This window comes from Oncorhynchus mykiss, chromosome 5 (assembly GCF_057628025.1).
Source record: "Oncorhynchus mykiss isolate SJ-2025 chromosome 5, ASM5762802v1, whole genome shotgun sequence".
In the NCBI taxonomy this organism is placed as follows: domain Eukaryota; kingdom Metazoa; phylum Chordata; class Actinopteri; order Salmoniformes; family Salmonidae; genus Oncorhynchus; species Oncorhynchus mykiss.
In genome coordinates this window covers 18,079,473-18,099,780 of record NC_143026.1, presented here as the reverse complement: position 1 = coordinate 18,099,780, position 20,308 = coordinate 18,079,473, and the positions used below count along the sequence as shown (strand labels likewise).

General features: G+C 42.6%; 1 protein-coding gene across 3 annotated transcripts in view; it reads right to left on the bottom strand.

Moving 5' to 3' along the window:
* tnpo1 (transportin 1) overlaps window positions 1-19,437 on the bottom strand; it is a 51,026-nt gene extending 31,589 nt beyond the window's left edge. For 2 of the 3 annotated variants that reach the window (XR_016495909.1, XM_090234033.1), the window contains exons 1-5: window positions 19,037-19,428; window positions 18,792-18,905; window positions 17,394-17,469; window positions 14,565-14,714; window positions 12,482-12,588 (exon numbers count right to left, since the gene is read on the bottom strand). Coding sequence is in view for 2 of the 3 variants with exons in the window: in XM_090234033.1 (XP_090090159.1) it covers window positions 12,482-12,588; window positions 14,565-14,714; window positions 17,394-17,469; window positions 18,792-18,896 (438 nt within the window). In the remaining variant the exon portion in view is untranslated. Of the gene's footprint in view, window positions 1-12,481; window positions 12,589-14,564; window positions 14,715-17,393; window positions 17,470-18,791; window positions 18,906-19,036 lie in introns of all 3 variants that reach the window. The other variant, XM_036976968.2, reaches the window with a different exon arrangement.
* Between the last annotated feature and the right edge of the window lie 871 nt (window positions 19,438-20,308).

Genomic DNA, 20,308 nt, shown 5'->3' with positions numbered 1-20,308 from the left:
AATGAGCACGCACCAGCCAGAACTGGAGCCGGTCGGTACACGCACAAGCACCTTCCAACTGCCCAGTCACCATTGTTAAAACTGCTCTCCAGCAAAAAGCTACATAAAGCCATCGACCAACTTCCTATAAGCGTTAGGCAATTTCACACACACACACACACCTGACTCTGTCTTTTTATAGAGGGAGGGGAAAAGAGGGAAAAGAGAGACTACAAAGGGGTGACCGAAGAGAGAGAGGGGGGGAGAGGGAGAGGAGAAATGGGGAGAAAAAGGGGTGACAGAGGAGAGAGAGAACAGTACAGAAAAACACATGCAACTGCCATAATAAATGGAAACACTTCAGTAAATGAGGGATATTAAAGTAACAAGGAAATTAAAGGATAACGTATGTCTAGGCTTTACTGTATGTGAATGCATGTAGGTGTGTGAGCTCCCCTGTGCGTTTCCTTCAGAACACAGTGATTCTAAGCCACACATCTGTATGGAGGCTAGTGTCTAGAGCTGGGCGATAAAGACCAAAATCCATTTTGCCCATTAATTGGCCCATTTACTGCTATAACAATGAACGAGCAAAGAAATGAATAAAAAGAACTGGGCGATCCGGACATTGGGTCAAATATTTTGCTCGATAACAATAGACCCATAAACAAAATATTTGAATGGACAATAACTTTTCATTAGCAGGCAGTGCTCTAGACAACAGAGACGGTAGCCTATGATTTAAAAAAGTTACCTATTTCATCTAACATATCCAGGGAATGCATGAATGATATTTGCATGTGCAACCTGTCAAAATAGGATCCAGAATGATCAGATTTATTTTGGGCTCTTCAGAGAATTTGCCAACATCTTTGTGCATATTGGCCTGCGCTATAGTCCATTACTGACCACCTGAAGAAGTGGAAACTCAAAACACTTTGCTAGATTGCTAACTCTAAATATGATAGTTGCTATAGCCATGTAGGCGAATTGATTAATCTATCATTAAATGTAGACTAAATGACCAACAAAAACTTTCCAATGCTAGACCTAGGCTCGTGTTGCATGGTATACCGAAACATCAGTACTTTTCCGATACTAGAACGTGGAAAAAAGGTTTGGTTTTTCTTGTTGCTAGCATGCACTGGGAGTCTGCGCAGTATCACGAAAGCTCCCCATTCACGGTGCACACAAGTTAACACACTTGAATAATGCGGCACGGCATGTAGAAATGTTGCAACTGTTCATTACGGTTCACAGAACAATGTCCATACAAGCTACAACACGTTACAATGCAAGGAGATACCAGTAGCGTCCAGCTTTGTAGGTTAACATTCCTTGTCATCTTACAGCTGAAGATAACATTACGTTTCTACTCAAGAACATTGTTTGTGATAATATGCCATTTCAAACCAAAAACGTTATTCATTCTCTTCGTCACGTCTCGCCATCAGCCAAATATGATCTATTGCCTCAGCGAATATTCAGTGTGTGAGTCACTGTGTTGTGAATAGGGCGGACGGGCAGCACCCCTCTTGCCTCGTCAATGACTTCATACTGGTTAAAGACGCAGCATATTTTATTAAAATTGTGCTTCTATGCAAATGTTGTTGATCAGTACAAGTCACAAATGGAAGGTAAACAGATTGTCATGAAATCAGCCAAAACGAGTGCAGTCTCTTAATGCATCCACACACTTAATGAATATGCTTTCACCTGTACTGTGAATAGGCCTAGGCTACATGTTGATTTACCCAGTTTATAGAGATTTACCATTCAAATAAAATTATTACAATTGTTGTTAAGTAGTTCGTTTGGTAATAAAGTCAAATTGATTATAATATTTGCATAATTGATTCATTAATGCATACATGGCTGTCTTTGACACAGTGAGCCACCAGATCCTCTTCACCAGGCTTGAGGGTACCGCACTCTCTTGGCTACAATCATACCTCACAAACCGGACCCACTACATTTCCCTCAGTGGACACACCTCAGACTCAGCTGCAGTTACACAGGGTGTCCCCTAGGGCTCTGTGCTGGATCCCTTACTCTTCATCATATACATCCTCCCACTTGGTCGCATCCTCCGTCACTTTAACCTTGACGTCCACTGCTATGCCGATGACACCCAGATCTACCTCAGCACCAAATCCCTCCTCAACCACCTCTGACCCACATTGAATCCTGCCTCTGCAATAAAAACGTGGATGCAACAAAACATCCTCAAGCTCAACAGTGATAAAAACTGAACTCCTCCTCATAGGCACCAAATCTACCCTTACTAAGACACCACTGTCTCTCCCTCCCCCCAAACACACAACCTTGATGTCATCCTGGACACCACCCTCTCATTTGACCACAACATAAGACTGTCAAATCCTCATTTTTCCACCACCGCAACATTGCAAAAGTTCGGTCCTTCCTCTCCCATCCTGCCGCTGAAATCCTCATACAAGCATTCATCTCCTCCAGTCTTGACTACTGCAACTCACTACTCTCCGGTATCAACTCAAGCTCCCCCATAAGCTTCAAATGGTTCAAAACTCTGCAGCACTACTTATCACCCACACAAAGTCCTTGCAACATATCATCCCTGCCCTCTGAACTCCACTGGCTGGCTCCCTGTCTCCCAATGCATGGATTACAAGATCCTCCCCCTGATCTACAGAGCCCTTCAACATCTTAACTGCCAGATCTTCTCCTCTACCAACCCACCACACCACACCAGGCCACCTTGTCATCCCCAGGTCCAAGCTCCAGAGTGTTGGCCACAGGGCCTTCAACATTGCTCGTAGGCTCTGGAACACCCTCCCTCCAGGCATCCGTGACTCAGAGTCCATCACCATCTTTCAGTCCCTCCTAAAGCCCCACCTCTTTGAAAAGTCCTTACCCTGAAGCACCCCCCCCTCAATTGTAATGTGACCTTGGGTCCTTGAAAGCCATATATAAGTTCCATGTATTATTATTAAACATGGTATCGAAGTCAAAATTCTGGTATCGTGACAACACTAGCCTGGGCTACTTGATGCACAGGCTTATTCACTGCAAATGGCGCACTCTGCGCCACTCGTGCATCAAAGCCATACTACAGCCTACTCTGGTTGTAAAGCGGTGCCATAAACTCAATATTAAATAGGTGAAAAATGAATGATATTCTCACAGAAAGCTGTGGCTCGCCTCTGTAACTAGAAAAACTGTAATTAGGCTTGGGTGGTATACCGTAAATATCGTATACCAGGTTATTTGGAAAAAGCCACAGGATGGTTTTTACAATACCGTCAAAATGATTTATTAGAAGTTCTTCAATAAATTGTAATATTTGTAGCTACTTTAAGTTACCTTCAGTCACCTTGTGCAACTTCTGCAGTCAACCTGCGTTCTGCAATTTACCCGTCACATTTTAAATGACGAAGCTTCCCGTTTTTCCCCAGAACAGTTGAGCCAGTCACGTGTCTGTTTGTAAATAGCACAACGGAAGAAAGCGAGCTGGTGAGTCCATAGCGTTCTATATCTATCGGCGAGTCTCTGGTGTGCGGCGCACGAGGAGATGAAGTTACACTTGTATGCAATTCACTACTAAAATGTTTGCCATCAGATATCTAATAATGGCTTTCTGCCAAAAGTCAGAGATCTCTGGATGAGTTCTGTACAGATGCCATTTTTTCTCTGCTCTTCCTACTAGCGAAATCCTGGTATGAGAGGACAGTACGACAATATGAAAATCTGGATACTGCCCAAGTCTAACAGTAATTGCTTTGTAAAAGTGTATTTTTCCCACAATTGCATTTCAGGGAACGGTCATAAGCTTGTGCTTCTCAGAATGCATCTCCCCCTCCTCGATGCGCACAGTGGGGAGAGGGAGTGAGAGTGGCTCGCTCACACAGCAGCCGACAGCAAAACGAAGACAGGCTGATACTTTTATAGCAGGAATCAACATAACGCATAGGCTATTACTGTTGACCAAATAATGGTTTTAGAACAAATCACAGAAAATGAATGTCGGTGTAGGTAATTTTCAGTTTATCATCCCAGCTCTACTGCTGTCCCGTGTGTATGTGCAAAATAATTGTATGCGTGTGTGTCACCATCAATCAGCTCATTTGTGGTGCGGCTTCATATTTAGTGCTGCTGGCAAGCCGTCAGGGGCCACCCCAAAGAATTCTAGGATGGCTATTTTAGGAGCTGTTACAAGGGAGCGTTTACCCACAATGCAACTCTGCATGAGCAGCACCAGGCTTCATGCAAAGTATGACACTCCCATCAAAAATATGATTTAAATAGGCAATCCTCCATGCAAACACAATCCATTTATTCCTTCATGGAGATTTCTTACCCCCTCCACACCAGCCACATGCCCACCCTTCACCGGACTTGAATATCTATGAATGTAACACACATGTTCAGCAGGGCCACATGATGGATGTCCCTGATAGCCCTCTCTCTGGGCTCACAACTCGGTTAGGACACACCCATAACTCCAGGCTTGTCAGTGTAGAGCAGGGCTGCCCAATTCTGGTCCTGGAGGGCAGACACACTTCTGGTTTTCATTCTCTCCTTGTAATAAGGGACTAACTCAAACCTTGGACTCCAGGTGAGTGTAATTAACTAACAGATGGAAACAAAAAACAGAAGTGTTTCGGCCCGCCAGGACCAGAATTGGGCCGCCGTGGTGTAGAGACAGGGCTGTGAGAGGGCTGGCTGACCGACCAAGAGCAAAAAGAGTAAGACTTGGTCTTAAAAATGTCCATCCAACATGGCATCATGACACATCAACCGAATTGATTAAGATCACAAATCTGACTGACTGTTGAATTGATTAAGCACAGATGTGCTGTGTCAACTAGGAGAAGACATCTCCTAAAAATGATTGAGAGGAAGCTGTGTTATATTAGTACTGCTAATAGCAGGGCAACCACCCAACACTGAGTTATGACTAAGTGCTAAGAATATTCCCCTAAAAAAGCTTAAGAACACCACTCTGATGATGTGTTGTCTTGCTCGTTACGAAAGCCAGTATCCTGGGAAATGGTGTGAGCCAGTCAGGAAACAAGGTGATGTTCACTGGTTTATGTACACACACACACACACACACACACACGGAAAGTATTCAGACACCTTGACTTTTTCCACATTTTGTTAGCCCTTCTAAAATTGAATAAATCGTTTTTTCCCCCTCAATCTACACACAATACCCCATAATGACAAAGCAAAAATAGACTCTTGGATATTATCACAAATTTATTTAAAAAATAAACTGAAATATCACATTTACATAAGTTCAGACCCTTTACACAGTACTTTGTTGAAGCACCTTTGGCAGCGATTACAGCCTCGTGTCTTCTTCGGTATAACACTACAAGCTTGGCACTCCTGTATTTAGGGAGGGTCTCCCATTCCTTTCTGCAGATCCTCTCAAGCTCTGTCGGGTTGGATGGGGAGCGTTGTTGCACAGCTAGTTTCAGGCCTCTCAAGAGATGTTCGATCGGTGTTCAAGTCCAGGCTCTGGCTGGGCCAATCAAGGACATTCCGAGACTTGTCCCACATCCACTCCTGCGTTGTCTTGACTGTGTGCTTAGTGTTGTCCTGTTGGAAGTTGAACCTTCGCCCCAGTCTGAGGTCCTGAGCATTCTGGAGCAGGTTTTCATCAAGGATCTCTCTGTACTTTGCTCCGTTTATCTTTCCCTCGAGCCTGACTAGTCTCCCATTTCGTCGCTGAAAAACATCCCCACAGCATGATGCTGCCACTATCATGCTTCAACTTAGGGATGGTGTTAGGTTTCTTCCAGACGCTTGGCATTCAGGCCAAAGAGTTCAGAGAATCTCGTTTCTCGTGGTCTGAGAGTCTTTAGGTGCCTTTTGGCAAGCTTCAAGCAGGCTGTCATGTGCCCTTTACTGAGAAGTGGCGTCCGTCTGGTAACTCCACCATAAAGGCCTGATTGGTGGAGTGCTGCAGATGGTTCTCCTTCTGGAAGGTTCTCCCATCGCCACAGAGGAACTCTGGAGCTATGTCAGAATGGCTATCAGCTTCTTGGTCACCTCTCTGACCAAGGCCCTTCTCCCCTGATTGCTCAGTTTGGCCAGCTTTAGGAAGCGTCTTGGTGGTTCCAAACTTCTCCCATTTAAGAATGGGAACCCTTTGACCTCCTGGCTTGGTTTGTGAAAGAAACCCTTTGACCTCCTGGCTTGGTTTGTGCTTTTCCAAATCATGTCCAATCAAATTTCCTACAGGTGGACTCCAATCAATTTGTAGAAACATCTCAAGGATGATCACTGGAAACAGGATCCACCTGTGCTCAATTTCTAGTAGCATAGCAAAAGGTCTGAATACTTATGTAAAGAAGGTATCCGTTTAAAAAAAAAAAAAAATGCCTCAACTTGTTTTCGCTTTGTCGTTATGGGGTATTGTGTGTAGATTGATGAGGGGAAAAATGTCATAAATACATTTTAGAGTAAGGCTGCAAGGTAACAAAATGTGTAAAAAGTATTTGTATGAACAAAAATCAAAAACACAACAACTTAAGGTCTTACTGAGTCACAGTTCATAAGGAAATCAGTCAATTTAAATAAATTCCTCCGCGAAGAGCACACTTCTCCAGTGCGCTAGCGGTCATCGAAGGTGAGAATCTGCAGACTGAAGACAATTACGAAGCCGAACTGCAGTCAAGTCAAGACCATGGTGAGGACAACGAGCACGCAGATGAGCTTCTCTGAGACAGTTGATCTATGAGCGATTTCATCAGCAGTCCGAGGCGCTGGTTTCAAAACGATCCCGCAGGTGAAGAAGCCAGATGTGGAGGTGCTGGGTTGGAGTGGTTACAAGTGGTCTGTGGTTGTGAACATACTGCCAAATTCTCTAAAACGATGTGGTAGACGATGCAGCTTATGGTAGAGAAATTAACATTCAATTCTCTGGCAACAGCTCTGGTTGACATTTCAGCAGTCACCATGCCAATTGCACGCTCCATCAAAACTTTTTTTCAGCTCATGAAACCAACACTTTACATGTAACATTTATATTTTTGTTCAGTATAATAAAATATCTAAACACAGCTGTTTCAAATACAATCTAGGCCTCTCTAATTTAACTTTTAATTAGGCCTAGCAATTTGTTTTATTTATTTCACCTTTATTTAACCAGGTAGGCAAGTTGAGAACAAGTTCTCATTTACAACTGCGACCTGGCAAATAACAATAATAAATAAATAAATAAATAAATAAATAAATAAATAACAATAATAATAAATAACAAAACATGGCTGTCTAAGAACACCAGGGCCGGCTAAAAGGGATCAGGGCCTAAAAGGAACACCCAACCTGCCAAATGCAGGTAGATTCTGGCATTGGTGGGTAAAATGTCTATTTCACCAGCCACGTTGTAAGATGGTCAGGTCTCCAAAGTGTGAGCATTTCCCTCGCAAGTACGATCACATTTATAGTCAGATAAATGCTGCAGTAGCCGTTTAAAGATTTCTGCCGTTTTGTTTCACAGCTGGTAAATTAATTGCAAAAAGTTAAAGAACTATGAATCCTATAGCAAACAATATACCACATTACTTCTTACGAGGAATACATTACCGGGTCAAAAGTTTTATAACACATACTCATGCAAGAGTTTTTCTTTATTTTAACTTGTTTCCACATTATAGAATAACACATGGAATTATGTGGTAACCAAAAGTGTTAAACAAATCAAAATACATTTTATATTTGAGATTCTTCAAAATAGCCACCCTTTGCACACTGTTGGCATTCTCTCAACCAGCGTAATGAGGTAGTCACCTGGAATGCATTTAAATTAACAGGTGTGTCTTCTTAAAAGTGAATTTGTAGAATTTCTTTCCTTCTTAATGGATTTGAGTAAATCACTTGGGTTGTGACAAGGTATACAGTGGTATACAGAACATAGCCCTATTTGGTAAAAGACCAAGTGCATATTATGGCAAGCTCAAATAAGCAAAGAGAAACGACTGTCAATCATTTCTTCAAGACATGAAGGTCAGTAAATACAGAAAATTTCAACAACTTTAAATATTTCTTCAAGTACAGTCGCAAAAACCATCAAGCGATATGTTGAAACTGGCTCTCATGAGGACTGCCACAGGCATGGAAGACCCAGAGTTACCTCTGCTGCAGAGTATTAGTTCATTAGAGTTACCACCCTCAGAAATTACAGGCCAAACAAATGCTCCAGAGTTCAAGTAACAGACACATCAACATCAACTGTTCAGCGGAGACCGCATGAATAAGGCCTTCATGGTCGAATTGCTGCAAAGAACCCACTACTAAAGGACACGAAGAAGAGATAAGAAGAGACTTGCTTGGGCCACTAAACACGAGCAATGGACATTACACCGGTGGACATGTGTCCTTTGGTCTGGAGTCCAAATTTTTGGTTCTAACCGCCGTGTCTTTGTGAGACGCGGTGTGGCTGAACGGATGATCTCCGCATGTGTATTTCTCACCGTATAGCATGGAGGTGGTGGTGCTATGGTGTGGGGGTGTTTTCCTGGTGACACTGATTTCTTTAGAATTCAAGGCACACTTAACCAGCATGGCTACCACAGCTGGTTTTGGCTTAGTGGGACTGTCATTTGTTTTTCAACAGGACAATGACCCAAGACACCTCCAGGCTGTGTAAGGGCTATTTTATCAAGGAGAGTGATGGAGTGCTACATCAGTTAATTTAACAAAAGCTGGATCCCTTCTAGCCATGACCGTGCAGGCCCGCCACACTCCACATTCCATCTGCGATTCAGCACCACAGCAGAGGAACGAGGACACTCTAGGCAGCCAAAACATTAAGAAATTATATAACTAACATGTAAATAAAATAAATGAGTTAAGGCTGGTTCCTTGCTAAAAAGCGTATTTTACAATGATCCTGTGAAATTAGGCCTGCACCATGCATTTCTGAAAGCACAGTTCTACTGGGTGATGTTAATATATTTTATGTTTATTGTAATTTGAACTATCATGGGGTTGTGTCATGTGTGATATATGTGGCTTATTGATAACTCTGTTTCCTACTATAGGCAGTTGGCTGCCTGGTGATGGCAACTCTCCGAAGTGAATAGTTGCCAATGATGTTTTGTTTCCAAGTGCTACTGAATAAGCTCAACTGAAACGCACAATACACATCATTACTGTACCAATCCATTCCAAATCTTTAATCATACACTACATGACCAAAAGTATATTTGACACCTGCTCATCAAACATCTAATTTCAAAATCATGGGCATTAAAATTAAGTTGGTCCCCCCTTTGCTGCTACAACAGTCTCCACTCTTCTGGGAAGGCTTTCCACTAGATGTTGGAACATTGCTGTGGGGACTTGCTTCCATTCAGCCACAAGTGAGGTCGGCCACTGATGTTTGGCGATTAGGCCTGGCTCGCAGTCGGCGTTCCAATTCATCCCAAAGGTGTTCGATGGGGTTAAGGTCAGGGATCTGTGCAGGCCAGTCAAGTTCTTCCACATCGATCTCGACAAACCACAGACATGTCTACAATGTCCTTGTATGCTGTAGGGTTAAGATTTCCCTTTACTGGAACTAAGGGGCCTAGCCCAAACCATGAAAAACAGTCCAAGAACATTATTCCTCATCCACCAAACTTTACAGTTGGCACTATGCATTGGGGCAGGTAGGGTTCACCTGGCATCAGCCAAACGCAGATTAGTTCGTCGGACTGCCAGATGGTGAAGGGTGATTCATCACTCCAGAGAATGCTTTTCCACTGCTCCAGAGTCCAATGGTGGCGAGCTTTACGCCACTCCAGCCGATGCTTGGCATTGCGCATGGTGATCGTAGGCTTGTGTGCGGCTGCTCGGCCATGGAAACCCATTTCACGAAACTCCCGACGAACAGTTCTTGTGCTGACGTTGCTTCCAGTGGCATGTTTGGAACTCGGTAGTGAGTGTTGCAACCGTGGACAGACGATTTTTAAGCACTACGTACTTCAGCACTCGGTGGCCCCGTTCTGTGAGCTTGTGTGGCCTATCGCTTCGTGACTGAGCCGTTGTTGCTCCTAGACGTTTCAACTTCACAATAACAGCACTTACAGTTGACCGGGGCAACTCTAGCAGGGCAGAAATATAGTACATAAATTGAAAGGGTGTCGACATACACTATATGTACAGATGTCTGTTGATCTTGCCTTGGGCGGCAGCAGAACTGCTGGGATTGGGCCTGACGAACACAATAATTTGCCTCTAATTTACTTGAACCTTGACCTGCTCAAACTGAGCCGCTGCTGTTGGGAAGTTAAAACTGTCCAAATCGTTGAAGCAGCTTGCGATGCGAATCAGCCTCCTTACTTTTTCCTCAAGGACGAACTTAAGGCAGTCTTTACGTTTTGGAGAAAGAATCCCCTCTCGGCAGGTACGCTGGAAACTGGAATAATCAACACAATCCTCGCCAAGTTTGCCCAGTCGGGATACACTTAGCTAAGGTTCCTAATGAAGAACTCACGTCCTTTGCATGAGTAAAAAGAGAAACACACACACACAACACTAATTTCCAAGCAGCTTGAGGATTTATTAACCTATGAAATAGCCTATATTTGCCTTTGAAGTTGGAGCACATCGATTGCAATTTCCATCAATGATTAAAAAGCTTTATTTTGCAATGGATTTTTTCTTCCTTCCAGACAATTTGCCTGTGAACAATTTTGTTTAAAATCACCTTTTCATTTTTTGGGGGAGGGACAAAAGCAGGCATTTACCGGAAAACGGAAATCCTTATTCTAAAATATATATTTTCAAAAGAATACTCAATCTATACACAATACCCCATAATGTCAAAGCGAAAATAGCTTTTTTGACATTTTTGTAAATGTATTCAAAATAAAAAACAGAAATTACTTTTTTTTTTACATAAGCATTCAGACCCTTTGCTATGAGACTCGAAATTAAACTGGTGCATTCTGTTTCTGTTGATCATTCTTGAGATGTTTCAACAACTTGGAGTACATCTGTGGTAAATTCTATTGATTGGACATGATTTGGAAAGGCACACACCTGTCTATATAAAGGTCCCACAGTTGACAGTGCATGTCAGAGCAATAACCATGCCAGGAGGTTGAAGGAATTGTCCGTAGAGCTCTGAGACAGGATTGTGTCGAAGCACAGATCTGGGGGAAGGGTACCAAAAATTGTCTACAGCATTGAAGGTCCCCAAGAACACAGTGGCCTCCATCATTCTTAAATGGAAGAAGTTTGGAACCACCAAGACTTCCTAGAGGAGGCCGCCCGGCCAAACTGAGCAATCGGGTGAGAAGGGCCTTGGTCAGGTAGGTGACCAAGAACCCGATGGCTACTCTGACATAGCTCCAGAATTCCTCTGTGGAGATGGGAGAACCTTCCAGAAGGACAACCATCTCTGCAGCACACCACCAAATCAGGCCTTTATGGTAGAGTTGCCAGACAGAAGCCACTCCTCAGTAAAAGGCACACGACAGCCCGCTTGGAGTTTGCACCTTAAGGACTCTCAGAAACAAGATTCTCTGGTGTGATGAAACCAAGATAGAACTCCTTGGTCCGAATGCCAAACGTCACGTCTAGAGGAAACCAGGCAATATCCCTATGGTGAAGCATGGTGGTGGCAGCATCATGCTGTGGAGATGTTTTTCAGCAAGGGGAAGATGAACGGAGCAAAGTACAGAGAGATCCTTGATGAAAACCTGCTCCAAGAGCGCTCAGAACCTCAGACTGGGGCAAAGGTTCACCTTCCAACAGGACAAGGACCCCAATTACACAGCCAAGACAATGCAGGAATAGCTTCAAGACAAGTCTCAATGTCCTTGAGTGGCCCAGCCAGAACCCGATAGAACATCTCTGGAGATCTGAAAATAGCTGCGCAGCGACTCTTCCCATCCAACCTGACAGAGTTTGAGAGGATCTGCAGAGAAGAATGGGAGAAACTCCCCAAACACAGGTGTGCCAAGCTTGTAGCGTCATACCCAAGAAGACTCGAGGCTGTAATCGATGCCAAAGGTGCTTCAACAAAGTACTGAGTCTGAAAGGTCATGTCAATGTGATATTTCTAAAAACCTGTTTTTGCTTTGTCATTATTGGGTATTGTGTGTAGATTGAGGGGAAAAAACAATTCTCAATTTTAGAATAAGGCTGTAACGTAACAAAATGTGGAAAAAGTCAAGGGGTCTGAATACTTTCCGAATGCACTGTAGCTATATAGAGTATAGCTGTATATAGAGTATAGCTGTATATAGAGTAGGGATACTCAACGCTTATCCTACAAGGTCTGGAGCCTGCTGCTTCTGTTCTACCTGATAATTAATTGCACACACCTGGTGTCCGATGTCTAAATCAGTCCCTGATTATAAGGGAACAATTTAAAAATGCAGTGGAACAGGCTTCGAGGTCCAGAGTTGTGTTTGAGGGATAGAGACTATAGATGTATAAAGTATAGCTGTACAGAGTATAGATGTATAGCTGAGCTCAGACGCAGCAGCTCCTGTCCTAGTCTTGTCTAATTCCTCACCTCACAGGTGTTGTAGTCCTCAGAGTCCAGCAGGAGGCAGAGTTTGGGCAACAGCTCGGGCCAGTTCTGCAGCTCCCCTTTGGAGGCAATGGTGGTGATGAGGATACCTAGGACAGGAGCGAGAGATGAGACGGGTCTCCTTGAAGCAATTCTACAACCAATCAATCCTTCCTTATAACAAAACTCCAAGCTTGGCTTGGAAACCATCACTCTGTTTGAGGCTTTCCAATGAAGTCCACTGTGTCATCATCAGAATTGACAGAGCCAATATCCTGCACTGAGTCAGTTTATAAAATGTGATTCACACATTCCCGTTTGTTCCTGTCAGATGTTTGGTAACTGTGGCAACAGAGCCCTGGCATCGTCTGCTGCCTGCTGGCTCTGATAAGGAGGACACCATGCAAACCCCATTGGCTCTCTCAACAGGCCAGCTGGCCAATCAAAAGCTTCAGAAAAAAACATGCAGCCAGACACTAGCGAGAACGAATAACAAGGCTTCAGGTCAATTACGAAGGTGGAGAAAAATAACCAGAATATGTCATGCTAGGGTACGTTTTAAAATGAACCCCACGCTAAAGCCTGATGGACAGCAATTCAACTAAAAAAAAAACTAAAAAGCAGCTTTCCTTGTGGTACAGATGACTGACACGTAATGAATGCAATTCAAATGCAATGCAATTAATTTCCTGTTCAACTAACCTGATCAAAGGTGGGCAAGCCATACAAACATGATATCATCACATTATTAAGTGCTTGTGAAAAAGGGATTTTGTTATGCATCATTGAAGGAGCAAACCGTGTAGAATTTAAACAACCAAGACTGTCTTGATCTGGTCTGATCTAGTCTGGTCTGCCTCTTGACCTAGCCTCATCACAGATCTATTTCTGCTGTGTTGCCCACTCCTATTGTCATGCCAAACATATACACTAGTAGGATACAGCACAAACAGATCTGTTTCTGCTGTGTTGCCCACTCCTATTGTCATGCCAAACATATACACTAGTAGGATACAGCACAAACAGATCTATTTCTGCTGTGTTGCCCACTCCTATTGTCATGCCAAACATATATACTAGTAGGATACAGCACAAACAGATCTATTTCTGCTGTGTTGCCCACTCCTATTGTCATGCCAAACATATACACTAGTAGGATACAGCACAAACAGATCTGTTTCTGCTATGTTGCCCACTCCTATTGTCATGCCAAACATATACACTAGTAGGATACAGCACAAACAGATCTGTTTCTGCTGTGTTGCCCACTCCTATTGTCATGCCAAACATATACACTAGTAGGATACAGCACAAACAGATCTGTATCTGCTGTGTTGCCCACTCCTATTGTCATGCCAAACATATACACTAGTAGGATACAGCACAAACAGATCTGTTTCTGCTGTGTTGCCCACTCCTATTGTCATGCCAAACATATACACTAGTAGGATACAGCACAAACAGATCTATTTCTGCTGTGTTGCCCACTCCTATTGTCATGCCAAACATATATACTAGTAGGATACAGCACAAACAGATCTATTTCTGCTGTGTTGCCCACTCCTATTGTCATGCCAAACATATACACTAGTAGGATACAGCACAAACAGATCTGTTTCTGCTATGTTGCCCACTCCTATTGTCATGCCAAACATATACACTAGTAGGATACAGCACAAACAGATCTATTTCTGCTGTGTTGCCCACTCCTATTGTCATGCCAAACATATACACTAGTAGGATACAGCACAAACAGATCTGTTTCTGCTGTGTTGCCCACTCCTATTGTCATGCCAAACATATACACTAGTAGGATACAGCACAAACAGATCTGTATCTGCTGTGTTGCCCACTCCTATTGTCATGCCAAACATATACACTAGTAGGATACAGCACAAACAGATCTGGAACCATGCTACACCTGACCCCGTATGGCTTGTTCAACAAGATATACAGTACACTCTGCTTACTGAATGTGGTTATCATGATCAAATTATCCAGCGCGGATGTGATCACTAGTAGAGGAGTGCGCTGTAATTCAATGAAGACAACATACTCTGTTACAAATGCAGGCTACTTCACTTACCCGCGGTGGCCCGGATGAGGGGCGAGGAGTCTCCAATGTTCTGTAGACACTCGCTCTTAATGAAGTCAGACACTCCATTGGGGAAGTTCTGGTAGTGGGCCTTCACATTGTTCTTTAGGATCAGACCACTAAGAGAGCGGGTCGCCTCATCTGCAGAGAGCGTGAGATTGGGGGGGGGGGGGGGGGTAAAATGAGAAATGGGTGATAGATTATAGGGATCATTTCCATTTCAATTAAGCAAATGATTGCTCTAAGCTGAAATGCATAACTGAATTAGGCCTAAACATCCAATGAAGAGTTTTCCCAATTCACACCGAATTCCAATGTCTCCAAAATTGAGTTTTAATAGAATGATCTATCACAACTTGGCCTACCTTCTACATGTTTTTGAATAGCATATAAATAGAGGGGAGCTTAAATAGAGATCATTATGACACAGATCATTATGATCATGACACAGATCATTCCGACGCAGGTCATTATGATTCTTTATTATGATTCTTGCTGCTTTAAGTTCAGTCATACCTGCGAGATCAGGTGGGCGTGTGGTCTCAATTTAATAGAGTAGGCTATAGACTATGCATGGGCAGAGAAGCACGGGGCAGTTACCTATCCAAGAAAATGTACTTCCAAAATATGATTAGGTTATAGTTTACATTGCCTAGAAATAAATATTGATCACCTATATTTCTCCGTCTGAAAATCTTCCCACTCCTATAAGATAGGCTCTAAAAATAACTCAAGAGAAAGTCTCTCCAACTCTGCTCTCTTCAAACTACATCTAACATATTGGCTGATATAGCCTAATATGAAATGGGCACGTGAGAATCTCTGATCATTTAACCTATTTCTTAAGTTATTTTTGCGCATTTCATATTGCCTATAGGGTGCAACATTTCTGGGACCATGGCTGGCAAGTGAGCTGGATCACATACGCCTAAAATAAACATTGCGAGACTGCGGTAGAGTGGGTTGGAATTGGACAGAAAGTGCAGGCAAGGTGCAGTATGAAAAGCTGCAGTTGCAGGCGGGAGCGGGATGAAGAAAATCAGTCCTGCGCAGACCTCTACTTGAATACACTATTAAGTACATTAGAGACAAACAGGTTATACTACTAAAGTGTGAAAGGGGTTGCTGTATAGCCATGTGTTATATTGCAACACTACTAGAAAACCAAAACATACAAACTCCCATACTCTCTACCCAGTACGAGGCACTCAGCCAGCTAAACCAAAATAAGAGAAGCATGTAGCTAATTTCCTGTTGATGCTAAGGAAAAAGTAGGAGTGTGACCTCATAGCAGAAGGCTGAGAAGGCATTAGCACATCTGGATAGCAACAGCAAATCAGACAATGGCAAATTATTGCTTTCACTGACTTCTCTGAACCAAAGCTGAAGAAAATGTAAACATTCCCCTTACAAAACATTGCTCTATTTCAGAGTTTCCCAAACTCGGTCCTGGGCCCCCCCCTGGGCGCACGTTTAGTTTTTTTCCTTAGCACTACACTGCTGATTCAAATAACCAACTCATCATCAAGCTTTGATGATTTGAAATCAGCTGTGTAATGCCAGGCCTACAATCAAAGTCATAGCCTCAGAGTCATTGAGTACGGTTACATGCACACAATAAACATAATTATTGTGGACAGACAGATTAATATAATAATCTGAATAAAACATTTTGCATGCTTTGCAAGAAGAATGATTTCCCTAATAATCCTGTTTACATGGACCCATCTGAAATCAGGCTACCTGATGGGCACTCTGATAAATGCAGAAAGTCACCAATCAAAATGAATTTTCTACAACAGCAACAACGTTACTTTTGGGAAGCATATTTGATTTTGAGCACGGACATATAACGTTTATATGTGATAAGTACGCATTCATTCAGCTGTTCCAAACTCACTTCACTGCGCTAAAGGAGGGAGGCTCGTTTGGCTGCTTCTAGCACATGCACAGATCAAATACACAGCTGGAACTGTGAAAGATAGTGCAGAAAATCTGGTGTTTTAATCAGCGTATGCTTACTTTGATTTTGACCTTACGCCGATTATGATAAGCAGAAGAAGGTGTTTACATGACTATTTCATAATCTGCCTAGTGTCATAATCAGTATAATAATTACTGTACATTTAAACATACTCAGTGTTTCCGTTTGGTCAAAGGTCAAATCAGCAAATTGTTGTGTAGGGTAGTGAGCCTGAAGAAAACTATGGGCATTACCCATCACCCCAGTGATATCTTACTGTCCGATAATTCTCCTTCATGGGCATGGCTGTCTGATCCAATATCTCCCTCTGTTCTGATTGAAATTACACTCAAATTTGATTTCCGCTGCTCCTCTCTTGACCCAGAGCAGTGTAACAAATGCCATCCTAAAAGGCAATGGCTCATCAGCCCAAACCATTGGGTCATCTACTTCTAGAGTACAGTAACAGGCTGTCAGGCAGGTCAGGATTTGAGTGGCGCCCCGCCAGGCATAAGACTTTAAAATTAGAGTGACCCATATTCTAGTGGTGCGGTGTGGTGCCATATCATCAGTGACAAGACAGAAGACACCAGCCGTGGGGTTCGTCGCCAGGGTTCTCCACTCCTAGAACAGACAGTCACGTTGCCCCTGTCACTAGATGATCAGAAAGTCAGCCTGTGTGTAATCTCACCCCCAGAGAGAGCTGGCTAGTGGACGTGATTAGCCGGTCTGACTGCCAGAGGCCATACTGTAACCTGCAGTAGTGTTGTGTACTAATATGCATTGAAATTAAACATAGCTTCAGGGCATTGGTGTATATATGACATGGAGAATGAGAGGAGGGGTAAATGTCCTACCTTCTGATTTCAACTTCGTCAGCACGAATATCAAGTAGTTGTTGAAGTCTGGGTATTGGTTGAGCTGTTCCAATCTCTGAAGAGGACATTGGTTAAGGTGCAATTCTACATTGGGTGCAAAACCATAGAAGTAGATATGCTGTGTGTGTGTGCTGTATTCACAAGAACAATTTGTTTGTAAAGGTCGATGTTGACCAGCCATAAGTGTTAAACGGCCTGCAAACACTTGCCACATGAAGACGGCACAGTGATGCCGAAACGTTGCTGGTTTACCCAATGAATTACTGGGAGCTTGTACACAGAGTGTGCGACTCTATTCTTATTGCATACAGTTTACTCGCCGTTAGTCAACACCTCTCCCAACTTTTTGGGGGTGTGCGCCCGCTCATGCTTTTTATTAAAATGTTGTTGTTTTTTTAGAGACCATCAATGGACACCATGAATAAGTGATTATCAGAAATCAGTCACAGTTATCATAGGGTGCCCAACAGGCTGATGCTGTGCAGTTTGCGCACATATCCAAATAGAAGCACTTGGCATTTCAACAACATTGACTAGTAGCGCTAAGCCTTGACCAGACAGACGGAACTATAATCTGTATGACATACATGGACAATATTGCATCACTCAAACACTACACATGGTAGGTCGACTATAAAGACGTTATAACACAACATCAACAACGAACAAGGTCTTCAATGCACACCAACATTCATGGTTTGATTGTGCCTTGATACTGTAACACCTGTGTTGATGACAATGTGACAATGAGGATCGGATTTATTATCCCATTACAAGCGCTTGTGGCTGGCTACAAAGTCACCTTCCTACACTCAGGTTCAACAAGATGTCAAGACAACAAAATGACAACGTTGTCTTGAGCATTATTTTTAACATCACATTGTATAACGGGAGAGATGAGACTGGCCGAAAGGCTCCAGTCTCTAAACACAGGGCTTGGGTGACTCTCTAAACACAGGGCTTGCAGTTTCTTTGTGGCATTTAAGCCCCCAAGGGTCAGCAACATCCTCAGCAAGCTAGTTACACTGTACCCGCTAACATTACATTATTTCAACAACACTACTAGGAAATCAAAGGATTCTAGATTATACGAAACTGTCATAGGGAATACATTTGTTGAAATTATTTATGGATTAGGTAAAGATTGTGGTGTCATTGCAACAGCTGTCACTTATGACATTTCCATCATACTGTGACTGATTCAATAGAAAATGTACTGTGGTCATATTTGTGACATTGTACAGTAAGTAGCTAGCTGGCTAACTATATTGTGGTGCGAGCCCTGCCCGCGTGTAATGTTAGCCAAGCTAACCGAAAAGCTACCACAGAAACACCTCAAATCTACCACTTTTACATTTAGCCGAGAGCAAAGGATACTTGCTGGACGGATCTTTGAGTGGACGTATCGGGAGACTGGGACTCTTTCAAAAGCTGTAGAATTTGCTGAAGTCCTTGCTCATCTGGTTTCCACTCGCACTCCATCTTGGTTTGCTGCAATGAGATGAAACGGATAATGCAATTGTCAACACACACTGTAAATGAACGTTTTCCTCTTTCCAGTTGAAGAGTCGCCATTAGATTTTCTAAGCAGTGTAAATTGCATATATTATTGTGTCACCTACCCGATATATCGTAGTCTTTCTTCCTCAAATGCTACTGTGTTGAATTTATAACGTTAGACTTGGGCCTGTCAGCACAGAGACATTCCGTTTTTACAGCTACTCATACAGATTCATGGCGCATTTACAAGACCCAACTGTGCTGTGACGTCTGCAAGGTCCTAGTGCTCGTCATCCACTCTATTCCACTCTATCCCACTCAGTTCCTTCCTCTTCTTCTCCTGTGTTCGCATACATTTAATGTGCATGTCGCCACCTATTGTACTACAACCACAACAAAAAAATTAATTGCAGAAAAGGTGGAAAACTACATCACAAAACCCCAAAACAATTGTAAAAATGGTCTGTCCTTAGTTGCAACACTCACTACCGAGTTACAAACTGACTCGGGAAGCAACGTCAGCAAAATAACTGTTCGTCAGGAGCTTCATGAAATGGGTTTCAATGGCCAAGCAGCCGCACACAAGCCTCACCGTATTTGAAGCATCTGGCTCTTTGTTCTATCTGTGATGTCATCATGGTTATGATTAGGATGATGGACATGTTAAAGAAGTGTCACTGAAAATTTTCTCAAATCAGAGTTTATTGGTCGCGGACATGGATTTGCAGATGTTATCGCAGGTGCCCCGAAATGCTTGAGTGTGCAAAGCTGTCATCAAGGCAAAGGGTGGCTACTTTGAAGAATCTCAAATATAAAATATATTTAGATTTGTTTAACACATTTTTGGTTACTACATGATTCCATATGTGTTATTTCATAGTTTTGATGTCTTCACTACTATTCTACAATGTAGAAAATATTAAAAACAAATAAAAACCTTTGAATGAGTAGGTGTGTCCAAATGTTTTACTGGTACTGTATATATATATATATATATATATATATATATATATATATATATATATTTATATATTTATATTCTATACTCTGACAGTGCTTGTTTTGTTATTTCTTAATGTCTTTTAACTTTTTGGATTATGTGTGTATTATTTTATATTGTTAGGTATTACTGCATTACTGCACTGCACTCTTAGAGCTAGAAATACAAGTGTTTCGCTGCACTGCGATAACATCTATACTGAGTATATAGAACTTTATAAACACCTGCTCTTTCCATGACATAGACTGACCAGGGCTGCGTTTCAAACTCAAAGTAGACAGCCCTCGGCCCTAAACCCTCAGCCCTATACCCTTGGGGGAATCCCCGCGGCCATATTTGTCGTCGGTTCAAATGATTAGCCAAGCAAGGGAAGTTTGCAACGTAAGCCCCTCAG